This window comes from Lonchura striata, chromosome 4, assembly GCF_046129695.1.
Source record: "Lonchura striata isolate bLonStr1 chromosome 4, bLonStr1.mat, whole genome shotgun sequence".
In the NCBI taxonomy this organism is placed as follows: domain Eukaryota; kingdom Metazoa; phylum Chordata; class Aves; order Passeriformes; family Estrildidae; genus Lonchura; species Lonchura striata.
Genome location: NC_134606.1, coordinates 25,775,398 through 25,801,324, shown reverse-complemented (window position 1 = coordinate 25,801,324; position 25,927 = coordinate 25,775,398). Strand labels below are relative to the sequence as shown.

The 25,927-nt window shown below is 37.6% G+C and overlaps 2 protein-coding genes across 2 annotated transcripts in view; both read left to right on the top strand.

The window, feature by feature from the left end:
- Window positions 1-5,168, top strand: part of TEC (tec protein tyrosine kinase) — a 43,508-nt gene extending 38,340 nt beyond the window's left edge. The window contains exons 12-18 of the mRNA XM_021556054.2: window positions 574-648; window positions 1,335-1,506; window positions 1,669-1,885; window positions 2,415-2,479; window positions 3,460-3,578; window positions 3,911-4,068; window positions 4,738-5,168. Of these exons, the coding sequence (XP_021411729.2) occupies window positions 574-648; window positions 1,335-1,506; window positions 1,669-1,885; window positions 2,415-2,479; window positions 3,460-3,578; window positions 3,911-4,068; window positions 4,738-4,815 (884 nt within the window). The 3' untranslated portion in view covers window positions 4,816-5,168. The remainder of the gene's footprint in view (window positions 1-573; window positions 649-1,334; window positions 1,507-1,668; window positions 1,886-2,414; window positions 2,480-3,459; window positions 3,579-3,910; window positions 4,069-4,737) is intronic.
- A 7,477-nt stretch (window positions 5,169-12,645) lies between these two features.
- TXK (TXK tyrosine kinase) lies at window positions 12,646-25,927 on the top strand. The gene is made up of 14 exons (XM_077782576.1): window positions 12,646-12,713; window positions 12,933-13,035; window positions 13,238-13,443; window positions 14,472-14,537; window positions 15,128-15,182; window positions 15,989-16,068; window positions 17,444-17,571; window positions 18,670-18,744; window positions 19,683-19,854; window positions 20,557-20,773; window positions 21,750-21,814; window positions 23,831-23,949; window positions 24,412-24,569; window positions 25,859-25,927. The coding sequence occupies exons 1-14, from the start codon at window positions 12,646-12,648 to the stop codon at window positions 25,925-25,927; spliced, it is 1,581 nt and encodes a 526-aa protein (XP_077638702.1).

The following is a 25,927-nucleotide window of genomic DNA, read 5'->3' as shown; positions in this document are numbered from 1 at the left end:
TAGTTGTATCAAGTCAGGAAAAATTGTCCCCTTAGCTCCACATAGTGCTTCTATCAGCTGCCTGTCACCCACAGTAGATGGATAGGGATTGTACTTCCACAGAACACACTCCAGGTCCTACCTTTTTACCTGCTGGTCACTGCCACTTCAAATAATCTAACCTTCCCATAGAGCAAACAGTTGAGGAGAACAATAATGTGTTGTTTAGAAATCCCTACTCCAGATCCATAGCTGCTGGCTGATTCTGGTCTCTGCCCACTGTATGATGGAATGGGGAGAGTATGGGAATTGGTTCAAAGAACAGATATAATACTTCTTTTTTCCAAGTCTGGTCTGTGCATAAATCTCACTCAAGACCTATAATTTCCAGATCTTTACATCAAACTCAGATGGCCAAGCATTTCCTGAGGACATTCTAGAAAATATACCCCAGAAGCATACTTCCATTTTTCATTTATTATAACTGATTTTTCCACATATTCTTAATTGTAGTCTTCAGTGAACAAGAGGCTGAGTTGCTGCCTGGTGCTGTTTCAGAAGTAAACTGTCTCTTGAATTATCATTGACCCTCAGGTCTCGTTACCAGGCTGCGTTACCCAGTGACCCCAAAGAGGACGATGGCACCAACTACTGCAGGATTCAGCTATGGTGATTGCCTGTTATATTCATCTACACTTATTCTAATGATGTTATGTATGCTGAGATGCTACAATACTTTCTAAAAGTTTTGTGCTGTAATTGTCTATATGAATATACACTGGTCCAAGCTGTACTTTCAAGACCCTTGCACAGAGTATCAGCATGCAGAGGCACCATGTGCCACTGGTGCTCCAGCAAAATTTGGTATTTTCCTCTATGCTTTCTGCCATGGATATCTTGAGCTCTGCCTTATTAGAGAGCTGTGCCTTTGGTTCTTTCATTAGTCTCCAGACTTCTGACTCAAACTTAACCCTTTGATCTTTGTTGAGGGATTACTGTTTTAAAATATAAATTTGGAATAGCCATTTTTCAAGCGTGGTGATGTGAGCAACTTCTATGCATTGGCACAACTTTGTGGTGACATTATGTTGAAATAAAATCTGATAGTATCAGTATAATAATTACTGGCCTCAGGAAAGTTTGAATTTTGACTTCTGTGTTAGTCAGGAGTTGCTTAAAGGTCACATCCACCTAAAAGTTTGTTTTGTGATGTACAGAAGTGTTCAGTTTTCAAGTTAATTCTCAAATTAATTACATTCCTTAATTTGCTACTAGTCCAGTTTCTCTTTCCTCTTCCTTATCCTCTACCAGCTCAGTAGGTTCCTCAACTGCTGTTAATTTGTTCTGTTTTATAGAGAAATGGGAGATTAACCCCTCAGAACTGACATTCATGAGGGAGCTGGGGAGCGGTCTGTTTGGCGTGGTGCGCCTCGGGAAGTGGCGGGCACAGTACAAAGTGGCCATCAAGGCTATTCGGGAAGGTGCCATGTATGAAGAGGACTTCATTGAAGAGGCTAAAGTAATGATGTGAGTTATGTGGTTGGCACTTTGATTTCCAGTCCTAGGCCTCTGATGCTGTGTACTGATTATAAATAAACTCTGGGGGAGGTGGTATTTTTGCAGTTTTGTGTGCTGGAGAACTAGCACTGGGTGGAAGAAGTAATAACGACATGATCTCAATCTTTTCAGGAAGCTAACACATCCTAAACTAGTTCAGCTGTATGGTGTGTGCACACAACAGAGGCCCATTTACATCGTGACAGAGTTCATGGAGCATGGCTGCCTTCTCAATTACCTGAGACAAAAACGGGGAGTTTTGAGTAGAGACACTCTGCTTACTATGTGCCAAGATGTATGTGAGGGAATGGAGTACCTGGAAAGGAACAGCTTTATCCACAGAGACCTGGTAACATCCCATTAGGCAATATGTTCCTCTTTGAAATTTTTATTTTTAATGTACCTATTCCTTTTTGAAATGGCCTCTTCGTTTACAACTGGTTTTGTTCTTGCAGAAAATTGAGGATGAAGTTGACTCCTTATGGTCTAGCCAAATCTCTAAAACTGCTCCGTACAGAAAATCATGACAGATTTTTCTCTCCCAAGGAAATGGACTAAAATCTCTCTGAAATGTTTATAAATAGTATCAATTTGTACTGATATAATGCCTATCTCATTTCTGTATTGTTGCCATTTTCACCACACATTAATCCCTTGAGATGATAATTTTTTTCCTGGTGATCTTTTATACAATAGTGTGGTTGTGAAAATGGTACTATCAAGAGGAGATGCACATGTACTTTATATAATGAGAATACACCACTGAACTTGGTAAATGGCTTAACTTGCTAAGCAGTGGATACAAAGACATTAGATTGCTGTAATTTGTCTGCAAGAGACTCCAAGTTTTCATCCAGCTCTTACCAATCCTATTGCAGGCTGCCAGGAACTGCTTGGTGAGTGACTCAGGAGTGGTCAAAGTCTCAGATTTCGGAATGACAAGGTATGTGGGAGTGCACAAATGCATTTACAGAGACTTGGAAAAATTCACCTAAGCCTTGTACTTAGCTCAAATACAGCATAGACCAAGCAAAATTGCATACAAAAATTATCTTTTTTGACATCTCTGTAAAACAGCCTTTGATGGGGCTTGTTTTGCCTTTTCTAGTGCCTTTAATGCTTGCTTGTTCTGTGTTGATTTCCTTATTCATTTTAAAAAAGACGGAGCTTGTGTTTCAGGGAGCAGAGCTGCTGCAGAGATAATAAAGTGTATTTTGTTAAATAGATGTTAGAAACAGGCTGTTCAGTGAGTTTGGGATTCTCTTAGGATAGATGGTTCAGAGTTGTGCTAGCTGAAGGGCTGGGAGATGCTGAGATCTTGGGGGGGGTTAATTTCCTGCCTTTGTTAGCACCTGCGTGGGTGATGTGTTGGTGAGGCAGTGGTGGGAGCAGCTCTTCCAAGAAAGGTGTTAAAGCACCGTGGTTTGAGTTTTGCCACATCTCTGTGTTGCTGAGTTTCTATATCCCCTGTCAACTGAACTCAGACTGGCTGGTGTAAAACAGAACATTAAATTTCTCTTTTTCCTTCATTTTATCTCATATTGGAGATATTTAATTTGCAGAAGGCCTAGACATGTATTATATAGCTAATAAATCACAAGAAAGGACTCCGGGGTAATATGAAAAATGAACAAGGTTGTGGCTGCAGCCGTAGTACTGCCCCAGGGAAGCTATTTTTATCTTGTGATGCTAATGCCCATGGCCATTAGGTGGCAATATGAGCTTCTAATATTGCAATCCAAAGCTAAATGAAAATTTGCAGGTTTGGAGGCTGACAAAAGGATATGTCTCAGTTTTTGTTTTGGTCTTTTTGTTCGTTTGGTTTGGTTTGGTTTAGGTGGGTTTTTTTGGGGGTTTTTTTGTGGTGGTTTTTTTGTGTTTTTTTCTTTTATCTTTTTTTTGTGTGTGTGTGGTTTTTCTTAGGTATGTCCTGGATGACCAATACACAAGTTCTTCAGGGGCTAAATTTCCTGTGAAGTGGTGTCCTCCAGAAGTTTTTAATTACAGCCGATTCAGTAGCAAGTCAGATGTCTGGTCATTTGGTAAGATATTCATCATGGAAAGAAAGTGTATTTTTTATATTTTATCTATAGCAGTTAAGCTTTGGTTATTGGGAAGGATTCAGACATCTGAGAAAAAACTCAGAGAAACCATTTGTCATGGTTTTATTAGGGATAAAGTTGCACAGACACATTTAGTTTTGTTATTTATTAAAACCCATGCTACTAGAATAACACATTTTCAGTGATGACACATGTGAAAAGTGTCTAGCATATGGATCTCAAACTATTTATCTATCAGAAAGCCTGAGTCCAGTGCTCAAAATAAAAACATATGTTAAAGAAATTAGTTATTTTCTTTTTTTTTTTCCCAGGTGTTTTAATGTGGGAAGTATATACAGAAGGAAAAATGCCTTTTGAAAAAAGCTCCAACTATGAAGTGGTAACAATGGTTAGCCAAGGACATCGCTTGTATCGGCCCAAACTGGCCTGTAAGCAGATGTATGAAATGATGATGATGTGCTGGCAGGAGGTATATATTTATATATATATATATATATATATGTATATATATTTAAATGTTTTTTCTTTAGATTGAAATAAAGGTTGATCTAGAAACAGCAGTTATCTTTTCTACAGCAGTGTTCTGAGTCCATCCAGGTCTCTCAGCTACTCATATGCAACTGAACTAGAGCTCTGATAAGATAAAACATTAAAGAAATTTCTATGAAATAAATGAACTGTCAGATTAAGTATGTGAAGGCATTAGTAACAAAATTAAATCATTGCTCATTTCAGAGTCAGAAAATAAGTTGATATAAAAGACGCATCAGAGATTGACACCCAAAATTCTTAGGAGCATGAGCAACTTGCATTAAGAATGATTGGAGCAGTTCATTGGGGAAGGGTGGGAATGGGGAAGAAAAATAAAAAAGGTGTAAAACTATGCAAAATAATTAATTATATAAAGAGTGTAGTCCAGCAACAACTATTTATGCCTTTTTCAAAGCATAAAGAAAAGTTGATGCTACTGAGATTGAATGACACATCTCAAAATCCAGACAAGGAAATATTTTTACATTTAATTCCTAATGAAGTGCTAAATTCCTCACCAAATAATGATGATATGTCCAGTAATTTATCAAAATCAGCACAACTTTATTGATTTGTGATCACAGCTGTGCATACGTTTTATTTTCAGAAACCAGAGGAACGCCCGACTTTTGAAGAGTTGCTTCATGCAATCATTGACATTGCAGAGGGTGAAGATGCTTTTTGAAAAAAGACAACAGCAGCACAAGCAGAGAAAATAAGGCACTTCCCAGAGATTTGTGGCTTCATAGTTTCTTTTTAAGAGCTTGGGTGTAAGCTGTTGGGTGCTGCTAAATAAATGTGGGGAACCTGTAATATCTGATGCACTCCAGAACAAGGGGAGTTTTCCATGATGGGAAATGAGCACAGTATCTTCAACAGTATTAGTAATCTCTATATTTTCTCTGAGAAGTCAGCATGGCTGTAAAGTTCAGCTCTTTATGAAGGGAGAAAATGCAGCCAGAGGCCAGGAACCTCATTTGCATTTAGTAGGTTTGGTTCATGTACATACAGTCCACGTTTTTGGGGTTCTTTTTACATGGGCAGTAGCATTAGTAGTGATTTGCATGCTTAAAAATGGAAGGTGTTTATAAATGGCTTTTAACTGACACTGAAATGTTTCCAGAGATTCTCCAGAAACATTATTTTTCTTGGTTGATGAGTGTTTATCAAGAAGACAAGATGCACCTCTTTCATTTGCACATACTAGGTTGTTACCAGCTCAGTTTAGCATAACACTCTAAAAGCTGTGCTTCATGAGCCATGATATGCCTGGAGTCATTGTAAGCTTGGCTTACCAGAGACCTCCCCTGCTTAGTCTTCATGTTAATAATGAAAAATAAGTCCAAGATTCAGCACAACTGGCTGTCAGTGAACCATTGTACCATGTTTTGGATTAATTATAAAATAATTTATATGCTGTATGTACTGTAAATATATAAATTGAATGCATTTATTTATATAAAGTGGGGAGTTTTTTTCTTGAAATGTTCAAGCACAAATTTGTCTTTTCCTTCACTTAAACACACAATTCTATACAGGAGGGTGTGAATGAAAGAAATTCTCAAGTGTGTTTAAGAAGGGCTCACATTTCTGTCTGTTGTGTGTACATATTGTGATCTAACCTTTCTGTTCATAACAGAAGATATCATACTGCATGTGTGTGTAAATAAACTAAATGTTACCTGTTGTTTGGAAGCAACTGATTTGTAGCCTGTAATTTAATGTCAATGCATCATAGGTCAAACTAAACAGTCACATGAATATGGCTTTATGTTAGTGCATTTATATATACGGATATATAGATATATACACTTTGGTGTGTATATATACATCCTCTCTCTCTTTATATATATATAATGTGGTAGAATGGATACATATTTAAATGAATTTGGCCATGATGAAATGTTCAGCATTACCTGAACTCTTCTTGGAGGTTACATGCCCTGTCCCCTCTGCTGGAGGCTAGCATCTCCACAATCTTACTGAAGCCTACTTCAGTTAACCTAACTTGTAGCAGTGCATATGAGGACTATTTGTACTCCTGTTTCACTGTAGTCACCTTCTGAGGAGCTCTCTTAAATGTTTTCTTTTTCTTTTGTTTTTTTTTTTTTTTGTGCTGTTGTGCCATGTACAATAGCAAATAGATTGCACAAAAAGGTTTTGTTTTTTTTTTTTTTTGCAAGTAGCCAGGGAGAAGTATGGTGAATTTTATTTCCAATGAAATTATTAAGAGTAATCATAGCTTAATACATTCCATCATTCTGGCATCAGAGTATTTCAGTAATCAATTTTAAGATGTGTATATTCCCACACTGCTTTGCTTAATGTTTGCCTTTATGTTCAAAACGAGGAAGACTCCTCTTTCTTGGAAGAAGTGCTTTCCTTTTCTTATGCTATTCTATTGAAAAGCTACAGATTGCCAGAGAAGGTTCAAATGCTTCTTTCCTTCATGGTAAAGTCTCAGAAGATTATTCCAACCATGCAAATCAACCTGTCAAATTGCTGAGTCCAAAACCACTCTCCAATCAATACCAACAGCAAGTATTGGTAAAAAGGAAAGTCTAGGGATTTCTACTCAGCCTAGTAGAAAAAGTAGTGGAAAGACCAATGCTGAACATTTAAGGTAAGCCAAGCACATATTTCCTTCCCTAACTGCTCCTTTGAACCCCACATTCTCTTAAGATTTTCCAAAGTATGGTGTTGCTAACTCTTCCAACACATAATGTCATAAATAATATTTCCCTTAAAACCCAAATGAAGCTTAGGAAACTCAGAAGATTAATTGCTTGCAATGAACCTTAAGCCTATTTCTTTGCAATAATTAAATATTTATCATTAATTTGTATAATAAAAGACACCCTAACTGTGTGAACTTTAGGCAGCAGTTTTCTCAGTGGGTGAATGCTTTGAATCTGATCCTTTCACCTGCCGCTTCCCAGTACCTGAAGATAATTTCTGCCTACTTGGTATTGGCCTTGATATTTAGGATGTCAGGAACTCTGAGATGCCCAGTTTCCAGATGAATTCATATTTTTTTAGTTGCATGTAGCCTTAGGTGGCTAATTTTAGAAAGGATCAGAACACCTCTCAAGGCAGCTGTGTTGCTGACTCCTGGTGTCTTCAAAGGCAGGTTGAAATGCTGTACTGTCCTTTCTTCTGGATGAGCTCACTTACCCTTAAGCAACTTTAGCCCTTCCTCCCATTTTTATTATAACTGAATTCTATCAAATGTGGTGGTCAAAAATCCATTTGAACAAAACCATTGTGTGATATATATCTGCTGTAGCTTTTTTACTTTTGTAAAAATAAATACTTAGACCTACTGATAACAGTTTAATAGCTTTTTTTTTTCTATAAAATGTTTTATACTAGAAAGCAGACCATTTTTTCTCCTTCTACTCTGGGTCTTTTTTTAAAATAAAAGGTAAGTAGGCGTGGTCAAGCAATATTTGTGGTTTACCATGCTTCATATCAGCAAAGAGCTCAGTTTGGCTGTTTTACTGGCACTGATGAAGAGAGGTTTGCATTTTCATTTTAATGTAAACGGATAACCAGACATGATTCTTTCTACCTGTAAGTAAACTTGGCTGCGTATTTTGATCTTGTAGTTTTGTTCTGTGCAACAGCAGTGTACTTAGCAAATTAAGTGTTTAAATATTGCCATAAAAAGATGAACCTGCTTTCTCTTGCACTGCTAAAAGGATCTGTGTTAAGACTGCTTGTCTTGATTTTAAAAATTAATGTGCAAATATTCATCCATTGTATGATGGATTTAGCAAAGCAGCTAATTTTACATCTAGATATTTCCACATACTGTTCTTAAACTTGTGAACTGCATGGACATGGATAGAGAGCTTAGTAGAACTAAACCTGTCTTTCCTCCGGAGTAGAGTTAACTCACAGGAAACACAGGAAGCCTCAGCTTGCACACACCTAAAGCTGAAAGCTTGTATTTTAAAGTGATTTTAGAAGTAAACTATACTGTGGTTTTCTACCAGGTTATTGATTTTTTTTGTAGTAATGTTGAAGACTGACAGATCAGACCAGGAGGCACACTGTGTTACAGCAAAGGTCTGGGTTTGATAGATGAAGCTGAGTTTGTAGTGTTGAACACAGTTAACCTTCTGCTCCATTGCAAAAACAAGAGCTTCTAGCAAAAAATGGTAGAAGAGTGCAAATCTTAGGCATGGACTAGAGTGTCTTCAGTGTTAGTAGTGCTTTGGGAAACTGATTCAGAAAGAATCAGTTCAGAAAGAAACTTAAACGAAGAAAACAATGAAATAGCAAAATCATAAAATGCAAATGATAAAAATTAATTTCTAACTTGTTGCCTTTGTCTTGGATGTTGCTTTCCTAAAGCTGCCATTTACAGTGAGTAACAGCTGAGGATGAGAGGCAGATTGCACATATATGTGTGAAATTGCCACATATACATGATGACATTATCATCCCAAAGTGTACTCTGGGTGTTGTGGGACTGTATCAGGCCATAATATGTTTACACTCTACCTTCTGTGTTCTGATGGGACTCCTTAAGCTGCTTAAGCAAATGGCTGTTTCTGACAGCTGACCCATCTCTTCCTTCTTCCTCTTACATCCCATCTGCTCTGTTGTGCACAGATAAATTTATTTCCAGGACTCAAATTTGGTTATCAAAATGCCAGCTGCACATTTTTAGGCTGAGTATTTGTCAGATTAACTTAAACACTGGTGTTCTAGTGTTTTTACTTTAGCTACATGCTTCTCATGCCATGGTTATTTCTTGTTTTGAAACAGAGCATCCTGATAAGTCTGATGTACAGCACTGTCATGGCTCTGTGCTAGTGTTGGGAAACATATTTGCTTGCCTGCCATCAGGGAGATAGTGTGACACTGGTTTATAAACAAGTGTCTTCCTCCTAAACTACTCATTTCCAGAAGGAAAAAGACACTAGCAGTGAAATGCACTGTATTTGTTTGTTCCTATGTTGGATAACTTTGTCTAAGGTGGCAAGCTTTCATCAAAAATTGAAGAAACGAAAAATTCTTTATACAATTGAAGAAGGATGATGGCAAGTTCTAGATTTGACACCTCAAATATTTTTCTTGTTTAATTTAAAACTGGATTTTAAACCACTGAATTTAGTTGTACCGTCATGACATACCCTGAGGATCAAAGCAATGTGTTTGCGAAGGTTGTGTTTTGATAGAACTCGAGGGAATGTGAGCTGAAAGATTTAATGGGGCTGTGGGTGCTGGAGAAATCTTCATTGGTGTAGATTTAAAAGAAGCAAGATTTGATCACTTTTTTAATTTATGGGAAGCTTTTTGGTTAGGTAGGAAATGGAGAAGTGGAATCTAAAATTAATGATAGATAGCTCCGTAAGTACTTTATTTTAACAGACTCCAAAATTAATTTACTGTTGAAAATTATGGAATATTTCTTCCTCTTAGCCTGTATTTATTTCCTGTGTCCTGTCCAAGCAGTCTCTAATTCACAATATGGCAAATCTAACTGGTCTCTCTGTTCTCTTCCAAATATGGAATCCAAAATGTGTTTTCCTTGCTGAAGCACAATACTCAGTGATACCATCCGTGACTAATCTTTAATTTATGAACTCTTCAGTGTGGTTGCTTGAGTTAGGGACCAGGGGATCAAGGCCAGCTAATATGTGACTCTAACATTTCATGACAAATCCAGTGTTTTGCTTAGGAAAATGTCCTTAATGAAAAATCAAAGGAAATCAGATAGAATAGTTCCACCATTTTCAGTGATCTAACAGAAGGGATAATCAAGAAGAAATATTTTAAATTAGTAAATTCTTAGAATCTATTTTAAATTAATTTGCATTTTAAATTACAGCCTTTTAAAAAATTAAAATACAGGAGTTTAAGTATTCTAATTTTTTTGTAGTTTTTCTTATGGGTGTTGAGTAAAGAGAAAGGAAGGAAGTGCACAAGACATGATAGAGTGCATGTGGGGGTGAGAAATGTCAGGCAGGAAATGCCATCTTCCTGCTGCGTGTCAGCACACACTGCTGTGCAGCCTTCAGCGTCAGCATCTTCCTTGGCCACGAGGAGAGCCAGTTAAATCAAATTATTCGCTCAGTTATCAAAACTTTCCCCATCTGTAGTGTTGGCCAAGTCTTTCTGAAACAGCATCACAGTTTGGGCAGTTATTAAGTTATGAACTTAATAAATATGAATTCAATTGGGAGAGAAAAGTGTAGTTCAAGAAGCTTACCAATGACCAGGGAAGATGTAAAATGCATAGATCAGTACACGAGTCTTTGCTTGAGGACTGAAATTCCAAGCTATCAGGTCAAAGCTTCCAGCTGTAAGTCAATTTAGCTAAAGCAGGACTTAGCTCTGCAGAGCTGAAGGCCTTTTTCTATGGGCTTTGATAATGTTTCCTAGCACAAATTTCCAAACAGAAATGTACAGTTTGCACTGCATTAATTTACACTTGTACTAATTTCTACTGAGTTAATTCTGCAAATACTCTAGAAGTAAAGCAGGGACAAAAGAATTCCAGAAGTGACTGAAGTTTCTGAGAAAAGATGTATAAAGACAAATTAATTCTCAAAGAATTGAAATTATCTGCTTTAGGACGATATCTGCTAGATTGATAGGCTGTGATTTCACACTTAAAATACTCCAACAGAGTGAATGAGGACAACTAAACTTTGGACAATTAAACTTTTTAATCTGGCTTCTTTGAAGAGGATTGTTGCTGTCAGCTGCCTTGGGTATTTTTAATTGCTGCATTTTTCAGAGCTGTCACTGGAAACTTTTATCGAACAGTTGATGATGTCTTCTGATTACTGTTAGTTCATCCATTTCCCACACAATAGATTCTTCACAGGATTCAATAGTCTAAGGGAAACTTCACCATGACTTTCAAGACAGTCTAAACAATCCACATATGAGGCAGGGCTCTTCCAACTAAGAACTAGATTTGGTCTTATCATTCAGACATCCAATATTCTCACTTCTTTTATTACTGCAAGATTTGTTATGTTATGTATCTTCATAGGGAAAATAATTAAATTTTCATAATGCGGTAAGGTTGCTTAATGGTTTGAATGCTAAGATTCATAGTCTTAGCACATTTGGCTTTCAATTGGCAATAGTCAATGGCAAAAAGTCTCACAGGACACCAGAAGGGACATCCTGTTTATTCCAGCCTGGATTAGGTAATTAGGATCAACAATGCAAAAGTGGCATGAGGGCAAACAAATAATGTGGGTAAGGAACTGGTGGGACTGTACAAAGGAATATCATATGAAATACAAAACACCAAAATTCTGAGACCTTGGGAAGTCTATTTCAACTAAAAATCCGAGGCCTCTTTGCAAACTATGACTTCTGTGGCAGAGAAAAATATGACACATTATAGTGGGATACAAAGTTTATTTTGTGTTAGTGCTGCTGAATATCAGTGGAAGCTTGTCTCTCCACCCCTGACTCTCATGCTTCTTAAAAGACTGTACCTTGCACCTGAGAACTTGAGCCTGTCCTGCAGGTGCTGCTGCTGCACTCCCACCTGCCCAGTGGTGATGCATGGGGGTGACACAAGTGCATGGGGGTGACACACTTCAGGGAACTGACGCAGCAGAAGGGGATTACGTGCCCTTTTAGCATCCTGCTTGCCTAGTATGAGGTGAGATGAGGTGGAGAGGGAAAGAGTATGGGACCATAGCTGCTGCAGCTTAGCTCAAACTGCTCTGGGACCACCTCAGCCTGGGGAGGAGTGGACCAAGTGTCAACCACTTATTTACCTCATTCAAATCTTAATGCCTTCCAACATATTTAATATCATATCCTCTCTGCTGCACATACAAGATAGACTGATTTCTCTATAAATTTTTGATGTCTGTGATGATGTATCCAATGTGTTTTGGATTTTAGAAACATTTTATAAACAAGGATTATCAGCCCCTTGACTTGCAAGTGTAAAGGACATACTGTCTCTGCACTTCAAACCTAGGCTAGTGCATTTATTATATCAATGGCTGCAAATGAAACAGGAAAATAAGTATTGATTAAAAGATGTTAATATAGTGTGGCTCTTTTAATAAACCTCATAATCAAGATAAGCTTGTAATGCAAGTGTGGTTTTGTATTTGGCTTGAATAATCTAAAAATTATATCAGTGCTGAAGGGAACAGTTCTCTACCTCCTGTCCCTGACAAGATTCTCATCCCCCTCATTGCACTAGGTAGAGCTTGTGCAGGGTGGTGTAATCAGACAAATCAATATGAATTTGGCTGATAATGTATCATTTTTTTATTATTTATTTTTGCTGAATTAGTGAGCTGATTGAATTCATACATATAGCCTCATAATTGCCAAAACATTATAAACGAGACTGGTAGGAAAGATCTGCTGGTTTTGGTGGCTGCAAATTCAGCTGTGATGATTTGCTAGATACCTCACTGCAAGAGAGAACTAACAGTAAGTGTAAGAACTTAGGATAGTCCTTTATTCTGTAAGTTTTGTGAACAAACAAACAGGAGCACTGAAAATATGGAAAATGTTCTTGTTTACAGATCACACCATCCAGTCTGTTTTCTGCTGCTGCTGCTGCTCAGTGCAAGAAAGGTATGTGAAATGCTTAAGCTTTTCAGTAATTAAATATCTACACATACAGGACTTCTTAAAATCCCTTCATTTACAATAGAAGAGCAAATATGTGGAAGTTTAAAGACACTGTACTCTGCATATCCCTAAAGAAGGAAGGCACGGATAGCCATGGATACTTTTATGTGGATGTTTACAGATACACACATTCACACAAATGCTTCATATTTTTCAAATCAGAGAAATGAGAACAAAAGTGAACCTGGACCCTGACGCTGTCCTGGCAACCCAGTACTCTGCCTCACAACCAGACGTTTCCTATGAATCTATTTGGAAGTGTGAGGTAAGTAACATTTTGGCAAGTGAAAAGAGAGAATTGAGGTGATTTGACATACAGTTGCTCAGTACCAGAATAAGCAGGGGACTAACTAACTCTTGAGCATATAAAATTCTTCGTTGCATAAAAATTACAGAGTAATGATAACTAAGCAATCTGTAGTAGAAAGAAAAGACCAGTTATGAAAATTACTTTGATTTCTCAGCAGCGCAGGAGACAATTGCAGTTTAAGGACAAGCCATTGCCTCCTCTGCCTCCTGAGGCCTTCGAAGACTGCACAAACAAACCCAGAGTTATTGCGCTCTGTGACTTCTTTGCTAGAGGGCCTTTAGATTTACCCCTCAAGAAATCAGAAGAATACATTATCCTTGAAAAGTATGATCCGCTCTGGTGGAGGGCAAGAGACCGACATGGGTAAGAGAGAAGGCATCTATTTCAATTTCCCTACACAAAAAGAAAAAGGCCTAAAGCAACCTGTGCAAAAGTGGGCAGGTAGAATGAGACTTATGAGACTATTTAGAAATAGGCTTGAAAGTGTTCAACTATATATGAGGCACACAGATTGACTGAGCAGATTTTCGGCAGGGTTTGACGCCCCAGAAATGGACTGGGAATCAAGGATTTGTTGGGAATTCAGAGTTAAGCCCTACATTCAGTAAGTTCCTGAGTAACAGAAAGGTGTTTGAAGACCATGTGAATCACTGGGCTCTGAGCCATGTGCAAATCCAGCTTTCCATATTTTCAAGTGCTTTACAATGGAGCATGTACATGTAAAAACTTTATGAAACCGTAGAGATTATGAAGACATACCTGAAACATAACCTCTTACCCAAAATACCCAAACATAACCTTATACCAAAATTTTAGAGACGTAGATAACTTCAATTAGGATCCTTTTCACACTTTAATTTTTGTTTTGTGTTGCTCCCCTTTCTCCTTTGCATTTTCTTCAGTGTATCCTGTATTCTGATGTTGGGAATAATTGTATGTTATATTTTAATAATCTCTTTTCCCTTCAGATTTCTCCTTTAAATATTTTAAATGCTTTTTCTCAACTCATGTTTCTAGCAGAAGTATACTGACAATTATTTTGTATATACAATCAAGCACATACTTTGTATTTCTTGATATAGGAGGTTTGTATAGGCTAGAAATAAGGATGGTGGCTTCTGGTTCAGAAGAAAAATACTTTTTTTTCTAGATCTTAGCCTATACCATCTGCCTTTCTCATTTGAGTAGCCATCCACAGTCATGGGACAAAAAGGTTGTGCCTGGGATGAAAGGACTCAAATTTTTGTTCAGTTCTAATGCTGGAATTCAGTATCTAGCAACATAGCCCCTGGTATAAGGAAACCTTTGTAATTCAACAAAAGGATAATGAATATCTTAATCCTACTAATTTTTAAACCATACTATAATATTATCTCTAATATGTTGTTCAGGAATGAAGGTCTAATTCCCAGAAACTATGTTACTGAGAACAAGAAAAGCAATTTAGAAACATACAAGTAAGTACCTTTGAAAATTGTAATTGTGCTTTAATTTTTGAAAAAGGATTGCAGAGATACATTTTAATGTTTGATCCTTCAAATTTTTTTAGACATGAACAAGTTTATCAAAAGCTTTCTTTTTTTGTTGCAAATCATTACTCTTAAAATTAATTAACATTCATGTGCATGAATCATAGTGTCAGAATCCAGATTTTTCTTGTTTATGTAGGTAGACCCAATGCATAATGTTTCTGTATTCTGATCTTTGCTTGTTATCATGTAGCTATTTCCAATTACTATAAATTTAAATTACTGGAGAGAAGATTAAAATTCAGAAAAATTGCAGAGAAGAGAGGATTTTATCACAGTTTGGCATAACTTTTTTTTTTTTTTTCCTGGGGTTTCTTTTATTTGAGGTAATATTTAGTCACAGTAAATTGGGGCCAAAAAGTTCTAAAAAAAAAAAGGTCTAATAAAATCATTCCAAATTAAGACATGTTCATATACAATGATATTTCTAAACATGTTTTTGACTTGGAATAATGCAACTGCTAAACTGTGAAACAAAGCAAACATTCATTTTTACTGGCTTTATCTCCTTGTTGCAGGTGGTACTGCAGAAACATAAACAGAAGCCAGGCAGAACTTCTTTTGCGCCAGAAGGTAACTCAGCTTACAGACTGAGCCAACAGTACTGAGAAATAACTATCACTAGAGGCATCAAGAGAGTTATCACAGTCAAATCAAAATCTGTTTGGTATTCTGTAAGAGAGAAAGTACATTTTAAGATTTCTACCTTAAAATGAAAAGGCTTTCTGGTGTAAGTGTAAAGTGCAGACAATCCAGGCTTCACAAAGCTTTAAGTTCAAATTCTATGTATATTTTCCATGCCAGATAAATAAAATTACATAGCTTACTGTGCTTGTCTGTTACATTAGACATTGAAAACTGAAATCCATGTAAGCTAATTAGCTCTGAGTTTAGCAGAACTTAACAAATCACTGCAGTCTTCCTTAAATATAGAGCAAACAATCCACATTGAATTCTACCCTGTCAGTTACCAAAGTGCCTAACTCAGTCAAACTCATTGGGTCTTTGCTCGGGCCCAGGACAAGAAAGACCAAGGAAGAACATGTCAAACAGAATTGTTTTAACTGGAAGTTTTTTTTCTCATTATATGTACAATTTGATTTTTTAGTAAATTAAAGCATATTCACTACTTCACACTGAAGAGTATAATTCAGCTAAATTACTTCTTTCTAAAAAGTTACCTAGCACTTATTATTTTCTCTTGGTTTATTTAGCTCTTCCCTGTACCTGACTATCCATTCCTGTTCTCCACTTCTTTATTTTCCTCCCAAATAGTCATAGGTATTTTCCAGAATTTGGTAATCAGCTGCAAGTCCTGTCTCAAGGGAGCATTACTGGAGCTCAAAAGCATAAATAATTCTACTTTGATTTCTTTTCAGCCCAAAGAAGGTGCATTTGTTGTCAGAGATTCAAGCCGACAGGGTCTTCTTACACTGTCCATGTATTCACGGGCTAAGGGGTGAGTTCCTCTGAATGGTTAGGGTCTGAATCAAGTGGTGGTGGAAAAGCTTCCTCCAGGCCCCTCAGAATAATTGGGTAGGTTGGACATGCAGTGCCCAAGAGCAGGGAACACTGGGATGCTGTTTGTGCAGAGTTAATCACCCTGTGTGCAGAAAAGATCATGGTGGGCAGTGGATCTGGGAGTGTGCAAATGTCCTGGCCAGACAAGATTACCTGCAGTCACTGAAATTCTCCAATGATCTGCTGTGGAAATGGTGCCACAGCCTTTGGCCACTGCACCCAACTGTTTCCTTTCTCCACAGCCTCTGTGCACTGTAAATCCATCCCAGACTTTGCTGTCCTCAAAATTCACTTGTTTATCTCCTGAAATCACCTTACCCCTACTGTGCAGTCTTATTCTTGCCAGACAACAGCCACAGGACTCACACTTGCCTGTATCAGTAGCAATCACCTACAGCACTGACTTAACCTATTTCAAGCTGTCTTATACCCTCTTCATTAGCCCTCCTACATCCCCCTGTATCAACTGTGTCTGCTTTTCTTCTATCCCTCTTACAGCAAGCTAGAGGTGAGACCAGCAAAGTCATTGCTGATACCTCTACCTTCTTCCTCCCTCCCTCCATTCCATCCTTGGAAACCTGGGGCCAGCCCTCTCCACCATCCCTGTGCTGGGGACATGCTCACAATTTCTGTAGGCTCAATAGTGTTTCTGACAATGACTCAAAAATGCAGACTGTATAATGTTTCTGTATTCTGATCTCTACTTGTTGCGACCAGGTGTCCACAATTTAAGAGTACTAACCTTCAGCAACCTCCAGCCTGAAATGCAAACTTAACTGCTTAATTTTGAGTGTCAACAGAAAGCAGGGACAAGCAGACAGCAAAATATACAGAAAGCAAAAAAGACAGATAATGCGAAGAAATTCAGAAAAACAAAGGTGTCAAATAAAAGCTCAGATGAAGACTCTTTGAAGAAGTAGAACTGAAAATTTAATCTCATTATACACATGAGTATGTGTTTAAGTTTTTGGGAGAAAATGCCAGTAATTCATAACATTTTAATTTTAAGAGGTTATATTCAAATAAATGCTAAATGAGGAGGACCACTTCTTAAACACCGTGGCTATTTCTTATGAATGCAACGATACAGGGGTAAAAAATATTTGGCCAACAAAAGACATTGTGCAACTATCTCCCAAAGTTGGGAGAAAGAGCCAGTCAAGGAATCTCTTTTCTCCTGAAACAGTAGCTGAGAACTGTGTCCCAAGTTTTCAGATTTTTCTGTTTCCATAGTGAAATTTAAGCAGCTTTATAAGATAAATTATTTTTATAAAATTAAAAAACTGAAAATTATAATGCTTTGTTGATTTCAGAAGTCATAATGGAGATATTCTACATTATCACATTAAACAAAATCACTTGGGACTATATTATGTAGCAGAAAATTATCTCTTTTCATCCGTTCCTGAACTCATCGAGTATCATCAACACAATGCTGCAGGTAATGCATGTGAGCTGATAATGGTTTTATATCTTTTTCTAATACTTTCCTTACAAAAAGAGACACAAGTGTTTCTATTGCTAATGAAATCAAATATGCCTTAATTCTTTCTGCCAAAGTCATAGCTGTCATGTGAATATACTGTGGGGGAAGTGAAACTACCAAAATTGTCTACATGTATTAAATGAGTTTAGCAAAGATAAAAGCCTGCTTTGTATTCTCTTGGCTCACATTTGGCTGAATGGGACTTGGGTGAAATTTGATCATAATTCTTTCATTGTCTACGACATGGACCTGCATGCATGCAATCTAATAAAAGCAGGAGCAATGCTATGCATCAGCAGGCAGCATTCTACTGATTTTGAAAAAAAAAACAACCCATACCACAAACAATCAAGGGCAGAATTAGGGAGCACAAGGACTCTCTAACACTGGTGTTCAGCTTACCAGGGTTAGACACCTCTAACTGTTGGCTGATGGCAGATTTTTATAATTTTTAGCATAAAAAATGCTCTTCACCTTGGTTCTGCCCATCATTTTAATACAATATAACATGGTTTTACTCTGAATGAGGGAAGATGGGAAAACACATAGAGATCCCTTGCACAGAGAGGAAGATATGGGAATGGACAGAGCCTTTTGCTGGAGGGAGGAGAATTGTAGGAAACTTTTAGCAGAATTGCCCTAAAAGTAATAATTTGAAGAATCAATGAACTCAGGATGTATTCACTAGCACTGTTGGCTTATGAATGCAAAGAAAATAAATGACAGGCACAAAAATATTTCAAACCTGGAAGTCATGCTGGCAGACCCTGCTTAGGTTGTTGATACAGTATTTTAGAGTTCATTTAAATACAAAAAAGCAAGAGTATTACTGTTGGCTTTATGAAAGTAGAAGTGCTTTTGTAGTCAGGGCCCTATTAAATAGTCTTTCTCCATTTCTTCTTACTGTAGTGTTTTATCTGAGCAAACTGTAACTTCAAGAAATAAGAAATTTGCATCAGATTCCAAGTAGTTTTGTTTGAGAAGAGCTATGATATAGTGTATTTTAAAATTAAGTAATTTGTCAGCAGAATATTGTGGCTTTGTCCTTTACAGGTCTTATCACACGTCTCCGACATCCAGTCGGATCAGATGGATGTACTTCACCAGAAACCGCAGGATTGAGTTACGGTACATTTTTTATCTTCTTTTGAAGGAGATTTGTCTCTCTGCCGAGGCAAGAATTTCACTCATATTCACCCAGCTTAATAATTAAGTTGTATCTGTGAAATTCTTTGGTAATAATAAACGCATAAACAGTGTAAGGTGTCAGTACCAAATGAGACACCTGACTGAGCTGCTTCTGTGCAGTGATTGTTGTGCTTCTGTTCCAACCACCAGTGCATTCAGAGCTATTTGGACTTTTCTAAGCAAACCTAAGACTCAAATAGACATTTAATAGCTTTTGAAAGACTATTTGATTTATGTATGCTTAGGAAACCAAAACTGAAACCTGAAATTAATACTATTTATGGGGAAGATTTTCTCTGTCAATTCTGCAGGTTTTGAAAATAAGAATGGGATCTTATGTGGTATTAAAACAAACAAGCAATAAATGCCAGTTTTGTGTATATAGATCAGGAATCTCATACCATCTATGGGACAATTGGAACCTCCAAAACAGTATCTTTCATGTTCCCATCAATCTCAATCTTAATATTTCTGGAGGGTTGAACTATTGCAGTTATTACAATACAGGTAGCCAGTGACTCTTTCTGTAGCTATACTCTCCATCTGGAACTGGTTTGTAGCTCAAAACATCACATATCATAATGCCATAATGGTTCTCATGTGTAATCAAAGCTAAACAATTGCCTTATCTTAAAGCCTCGGACATTCCTATATTATGCAAAATTACTAATCACATTCTTTAAGTTGTAAAATAGCATTTCTATTTAAACATATCTGAGCCACTGAAAATTCTAAGATATTTAAAGCGCATCCTATAGCTGATAAACAAGTGCAATGTTTTGCAGTGTTCATTAACTGCCATCAGCAAGGTGTGTCTCCTGGAGCATGGCTCAGGAAAGCTGGCCTGACTCTCCTGACATATTGGGTTCCTTTTGCAGGGGAGTGGGGATTAAACCCATCTGAACTGTTGTTACTGAAAGAACTTGGGCGTGGGCAGTTTGGAGTTGTTTATCTTGGTAAATGGAAAGAGACTATCAAGGTTGCCATCAAAACAATCAATGAAGGTGCAATGTCTGAAGATGATTTCATAGAGGAGGCCAAACTGATGATGTAAGTACAAAAGCTATTATATCAGTTTACCAAGAGATAAATATAGCCTAATTCCATTTCAAACAAACAAAGCAGTTTGATGGGAATGCTGGATGTGTGGGACAGAAAGGCTGGCATAAAGGTCTGAACCAAGCTGATGCAGATGCTTCCTATGCCCAGACTTTCTTTAGAGTGTGCCTTGCTTTTTACTGTGGAGCTCAGTGGGGAACAAAAGTTCTGCTAAAATGTAAATGTGCTCCTACAACTATTCTTTAATCCATAACTCAGTATCTCTAGGAACATTGGCAGAGCTTCTATCCAACTAAAGCTTTTGAGAAACCGTATTGCCATACATGCAAATTTTGCAAATTAGGAAAGTATTCACATGAGGTCTTGGCAAAGCCCAGAAGAGATGAACCCTTGCAGGGTCAAGGCCCCTGCCTGAAAGCCAAGTGTAACTAGACCTTTCCATTTTGCATCAACCAAATCAAACTTTGCATTCACTGTGTTTATATAACTGATGAACAATTATGAGTTCACAGAGTGATCTTTTTGGAGGAAGTTGTAGATGGAAATGTAAGTATTGGGAGAACTCTGAAGACAGCTGAATAGGACACTGTTTATTAAGTAGTGAAAATATTTTTCAAAACCATCATGAGACTCAAAGGTTTAGTTACCTGCCATGAACAAATATTAGACTGTCTAAAATGTGATTTTAAACAGGAAACTTTCCCACCCAAAGCTGGTCCAGCTTTATGGAGTATGCACACATCACAAACCTCTCTATGTTGTGACTGAATTCATGGAAAATGGTTGCCTGCTCAATTACCTTCGGCAAAGGCGGGGAAAACTCAGCAGAGATGTTCTCTTGAGCATGTGCCAGGATGTTTGTGAAGGGATGGAATATCTGGAAAGAAATGGCTTTATTCACCGTGATTTGGTAAGTACAACAGGTTTTCTGAAGTTCTCATCAAATATTTGCAGTAAAGAATGTGCTGTTGCATTTAATGGGACATTAATCCTATTGCGTTTAATCCTGTAAGACTTCAGCACTTAGGATCTAATAAGGCAAGCCCAAACTTTTCAGCTGTTGTTTTGCCCATGGACAGCTCAAAAAACTACTTGAGAGAAGTTTTTCCATTGGAAAAACCCCTTGAGAGGTCAGAGAAAATTAGGATATTACATGGAACTATCTATTATTAGGACATTTCAATACAAAAGTGATTAGAACACAACAAAAATCACAGCATTACAAAAGGTCAGCAACAATGAGAATTTAAAAAAATTGAAATATTTTTCTATCTATATTTTTTTGCTCCCTACAGCCATTCATTAATGCTGGAATATATGAATGGCTTTTCTGCCCATAGGCAGGGAATTAAAGGAAAGGAGTTTATTTTTTTACTCCTTGATACTTTTTCAATGCTTACATTTGGATGTAGAAAGGAAATCCTCCTCTCCTACCTATCTGCATAAAGAAATAAAATCTTTTAAATTATCAGGAGGTTCCTGATTTATGTAATGAAAACATCACAAAACAAATTTAAAAAATTACACTCATTGTCCCTAGTGTTGATGTTCAGGAAAATATCTGGTTGGATCATTAGACTGCAGCCTAAAAGTCTTTCACCATTCAAGAATATGTAAGTATTGCAATTGTATGTAATATTGCAAGTCATACTACAAACATTTAAGTTGCTATGTGCTATGTATGTGTAACTACACAGTAGTGAAATATGTTCACTGACTCAGAGTCAAAAATTCACTAATACAAAAATTAACTAATATTTTTGACCAATACACGTATCTCCTTTCAGATCTAAACAGCATGAGCTGAAGCAAATATAATCAGCTGCTGTATTTCTCTTAAAATTCTTTAGCACAGATTTCAGATGTGTTTCTCCCATTTTCCCCAGGCTGCAAGAAACTGTTTGGTCGATGTGGAACATGTTGTTAAAGTATCTGACTTTGGCATGGCAAGGTACGAGGCCATTGAGAAAAGTTTTGTGAGAACCTATTCTCAGACAACTGCAGTATGATCTTTAGTTAACCTCACTGCTTGCTTCACTGGTTTGAGGAATCCCACTGTGGGTAATTATTGAATCCTGATGAAAATTGTAATGATGTTTAACCACTGTACCATGAACTGGATATTGCGTCCTCCTCTTGCTCTTGGTGAGTGCAAGATAGGTAAACAAAGTGCCAGGTAAATGTCAGAGGTGTTTATGGACAGAGAAATGCCCAGAGTGCACAGGGTAGCCAGAAGCTTGAAGAAAAAAGTTCCCCAGCTTTCCTGAGCAGTATGGAGGTCAGAAAGTCACTAGGGACAGAGGTGGGAGCTGGTGCTGACCTCTGGAGGCAGCGGTAGCTGAGTGGGTGAGGCAGGATGCTGGGAGGACCATGTGGGTGGGAAGTGTGATACGTGCTGCTCTAGCAGGGATGTGGTTTTCCTGCTTAGTGATAGAAGCAGCCAAAGTGAGGAAAGAGAGCACTCTCAACTCTGAAAGGCAGCAGCCTGAGAAACATAGCTCTAGCCTCACAGACTTTCCTCAGAGGACACAGATGAGCTGGCCAAATGACTGAATGCTAACCAAATGGGCTTTCTTCTTTCTTCTTTCCTCTTGCAAGCCCAGAACAAAGCTCTCCACTTCTGTGTTTTACTGGCTGTTTTTACCATGGGTTAGCAGACTGAATCAGCTCGCTTAGGAAGCAGATGAGCTTGTAAGACCATCAGTGGCTCTGAGCAGAAGGTTGTGGTGACACTTACCTTGTGGCTACAAGTTGTTAGGTCAGCACGGCCATGCTCCTTCGGCTTTGCCTCCTATTTCTAACCTCAGGCTTACAACACCCTAGCAGTTTGTAGCTAAGGACTTGTTCTTCAAAGGGCTATCCTGTACCATGGTTATACTGCTCCCCAAAAGGATAAGGTCAGTATCAGGGCTCTAGACTTATTCAGATGAATCAGAAAATACAGTAAGACCAAGGTGGCTGTCAGGGTCCACCCTAAGAATAATGGACCTGAGTGGCTCACTGTGGCCACAAAGTGGAGATCAGTGGTGTGGCTCTAGGATTCACTTTCCTGGGGAGGCTGTGGAGAAATGATGGGAACACAACCTAATTATTCAGAATTCACACAACAGCTACTGTAGATTATTTTGTACTGCTATTTCATATGTTCCTTATTCAACAGCCTCCCATGTTTCCATCCCTGCACCAAAATGAGAAAGTGAGGCAAAAAGATTATTTATTTCAATATGACCTCTGTCAAAAGGTGCTTTAAAAAAATTACCTTTATGCTTTCCCCGAGAATAAATGTGTACTGCACATCTGTTATCTGCTCAGGAACATTAATACTTGGACAATGAGCCCAGAGTTTGTAAATATGTTGGGGTCAGCCTAGTAATCATTTAAAGTGTTGCCCTATGAATGCCTGCATTAGGCACATAATTTCATTTTATCTGGGAGGTCAGCTCCTATAATCTTGGGGAAGAACAATTACTTTAGTGCACCTACAAGAACTGTTGTCTCAAACGTGATGAACATTTCTTTATATGTTGCATTGGTAATAATGTCCCTGATATGGCATCTGCAAAGATGGACAGCAAGACTCTTATTTGGGTAGAACAAGCAGTTGAAAATATGGATCCTTTTAAAAAAAGACTAATTACTTATTGCTGCGGATTTTCCTGTCCATGATGAAGTGTTGTATTGCATTAATATACACCCAAAATATGACAATAATAACCATCCTGTCAGTCTTATGCTCATATAAAAATGTTTTATTCTGACATATTTCTGATGAATAATCCAAATCATTAATTTAAACAGAAATTACTTTAAGCGCATAGCTTCCCGTGCGTGTTTTTTTATGTACATTTTACACTAAAATAGTGATATAATTTTGTTTTTTCCAAATTGACACTATTTTTCTGGAATTCTAACCCTTTTGTGGAAATGTCACTCATTCAAATATATGTGGTTTCCTCTTATTCTTCAGGTATGTGATTGATGATGAATATATCAGCTCTTCAGGTGCCAAGTTTCCAGTCAAATGGTCATCTCCTGAAGTCTTTCATTTCAAAAAATATAGCAGCAAATCAGATGTCTGGTCATTTGGTGAGTTGATTAGGTGAAAGGGCAACCATGCTTCCCTAAAACTACTGATGTGATTTAGGAAAGTGTAAACTTTTACCCATGCTACCCATCTTAAACTTCAGTCCTTTCCATTTTTCAGTTTGCTTATATTGGACAAATGGATTTTTCATTCAGAAGGTTTTGAAAGTAGAGGTCAAAAAGTAGATTTTGACTGAAATGTGCATTTCTGATGAGTCCTCACCAGCCAAACATATTCATCTGAGTTTCATGGACCATCACCTTATCAGACTTAAAAGAGAGCAGAATTATATTAGTTGAAATTTTTTGGGTTGTATCCTTCATTCAGCTCAGGCTGCCTGTATTTTCATTCATTTTTCAACACACAGAAGAATCAGGAGTGGTTTTATTCTCCTAATTTTGTTAAAAGCTTGTGTGTTCGGCATCTTTTGTTTTGTCCTAAACCTATTCTTGGTTCACTTCTAGGTGTACTGATGTGGGAAGTTTTCACGGGAGGCAAAATGCCTTTTGAAACCAAGTCAAATGCTGAAGTTGTCCGTGAGATTTCTCAGGGTAACCGACTTTATCGACCACATTTGGCATCACTTCCTGTGTACAAAGTCATGTACAGCTGCTGGCATGAGGTTTGTTCCCCATTTTTTTTCCCCCTGAGGTATTAACTTTATTCTTAATTTTTAACATGGATATAAAAGCAATCTTAAAAGCTCAAGATATGAAATCCTTTTTTCACATCTGTGGCATTCTCAGCATCTCCAACAATGTTTTTCACAAATCACACCAAAGTTTACAAGCCTCTGCTTCTTTTGACTGTTGCAGCCAAGAAATATAGAGCACACTATCAGTACAACAGATCTAGACCATCCCTGGGTTGGAATATGCCACTGTTGTCATGTTTCTCTGCTGGGTCCAATGTGATACCTTTTTTGTGCCTTTGTATCATGCATGGTTCTCTGTAGATCTGCTCTGAATGGTAACACATGCATATACCAAGTGGATATTCCCACTAAATGTAGATTTTGAAACTCCTATTTCAAGTGTGTATCAGTATCTCTGTACATCAGTACAGCCCCTAGGCTGCACCTCTTTCACCCTCTCCAAGCTGATTTAGTATTTCATGTTCTTTCGCCATATGTCCAGCACCTACTATTTCCTTTATTGGTAACAAAACACTGATTTCATCAACTTCTCCATCTGATTAATCCCTTAAGGGCCCTCTTTCTCTAGTCTCTAGAAGAAACAAATCTTTATTTTAGGTTAAAAGTCCTTTCAGAAGAGCTTTGTGTGCAATTTTTTCATGTAAATGTGCAGGCATACACATTGAGTAGCTGAACAGTCTTGTCGCTGCCACTGTCTCCTACTCTGAATAAAATTTTAAAATCCTGAGTTAAAAAAAAAAATGCTTAAGAGATGGAAATCTAAATTACATCCAGCTTGCCTGCTTACTGCAAATGTCCATGAAGGTGCCAGCCAGCAGAGAGATCATAGGGAAGAAGTTTTCTTTCCTGTCTGCCACCAGAGAGGAGTTTGTTCCATACTGAGCAGCAGCACTTCAAATTATACAGCAGTGAAGATCCTTTTCCAAAAGCACAGGAAGCATTCCTGAGTACCATGTTTTCCTGACAGGCAGGGGTACTGCAGGAAGAAATCCATAAGAATTCTGTTCCAGCATTGAACTAAGTATATAGAAATTTCAGGAATTTTTTTACAAGTGTCTGTGCTCATGCTGCTGGTGTCATGAGTAACAGGAATTTTTTTTCTCTAAAATGACATGCTTGATCTTTTCTTATGTTTTAATAAAATGAAATATAATTTTAAAGTGGTATCTCATATGTACTTATATCTAATTTCTGAAATCTGGTACTATAATTAACCAACCTGCTAACACAAGTTTATCCTCTGCTTTTCTTTCCAGAAACCTGAAGGACGTCCTACTTTTGCAGAGTTAACAGTGACCCTCACAGATCTAACAGAGATGACATAA

Excerpts from the sequence above, each read along its gene's own strand:
- TXK (XM_077782576.1), top strand. The coding sequence starts at position 12,646 with ATGTTCTTGTTTACAGATCACACCATCCAGTCTGTTTTCTGCTGCTGC. Across the intron at positions 21,815-23,830 it reads TCTGACTTTGGCATGGCAAG|GTATGTGATTGATGATGAAT; the intron begins GTACGAGGCCAT and ends CTTATTCTTCAG. Across the intron at positions 24,570-25,858 it reads TGTACAGCTGCTGGCATGAG|AAACCTGAAGGACGTCCTAC; the intron begins GTTTGTTCCCCA and ends TTTTCTTTCCAG.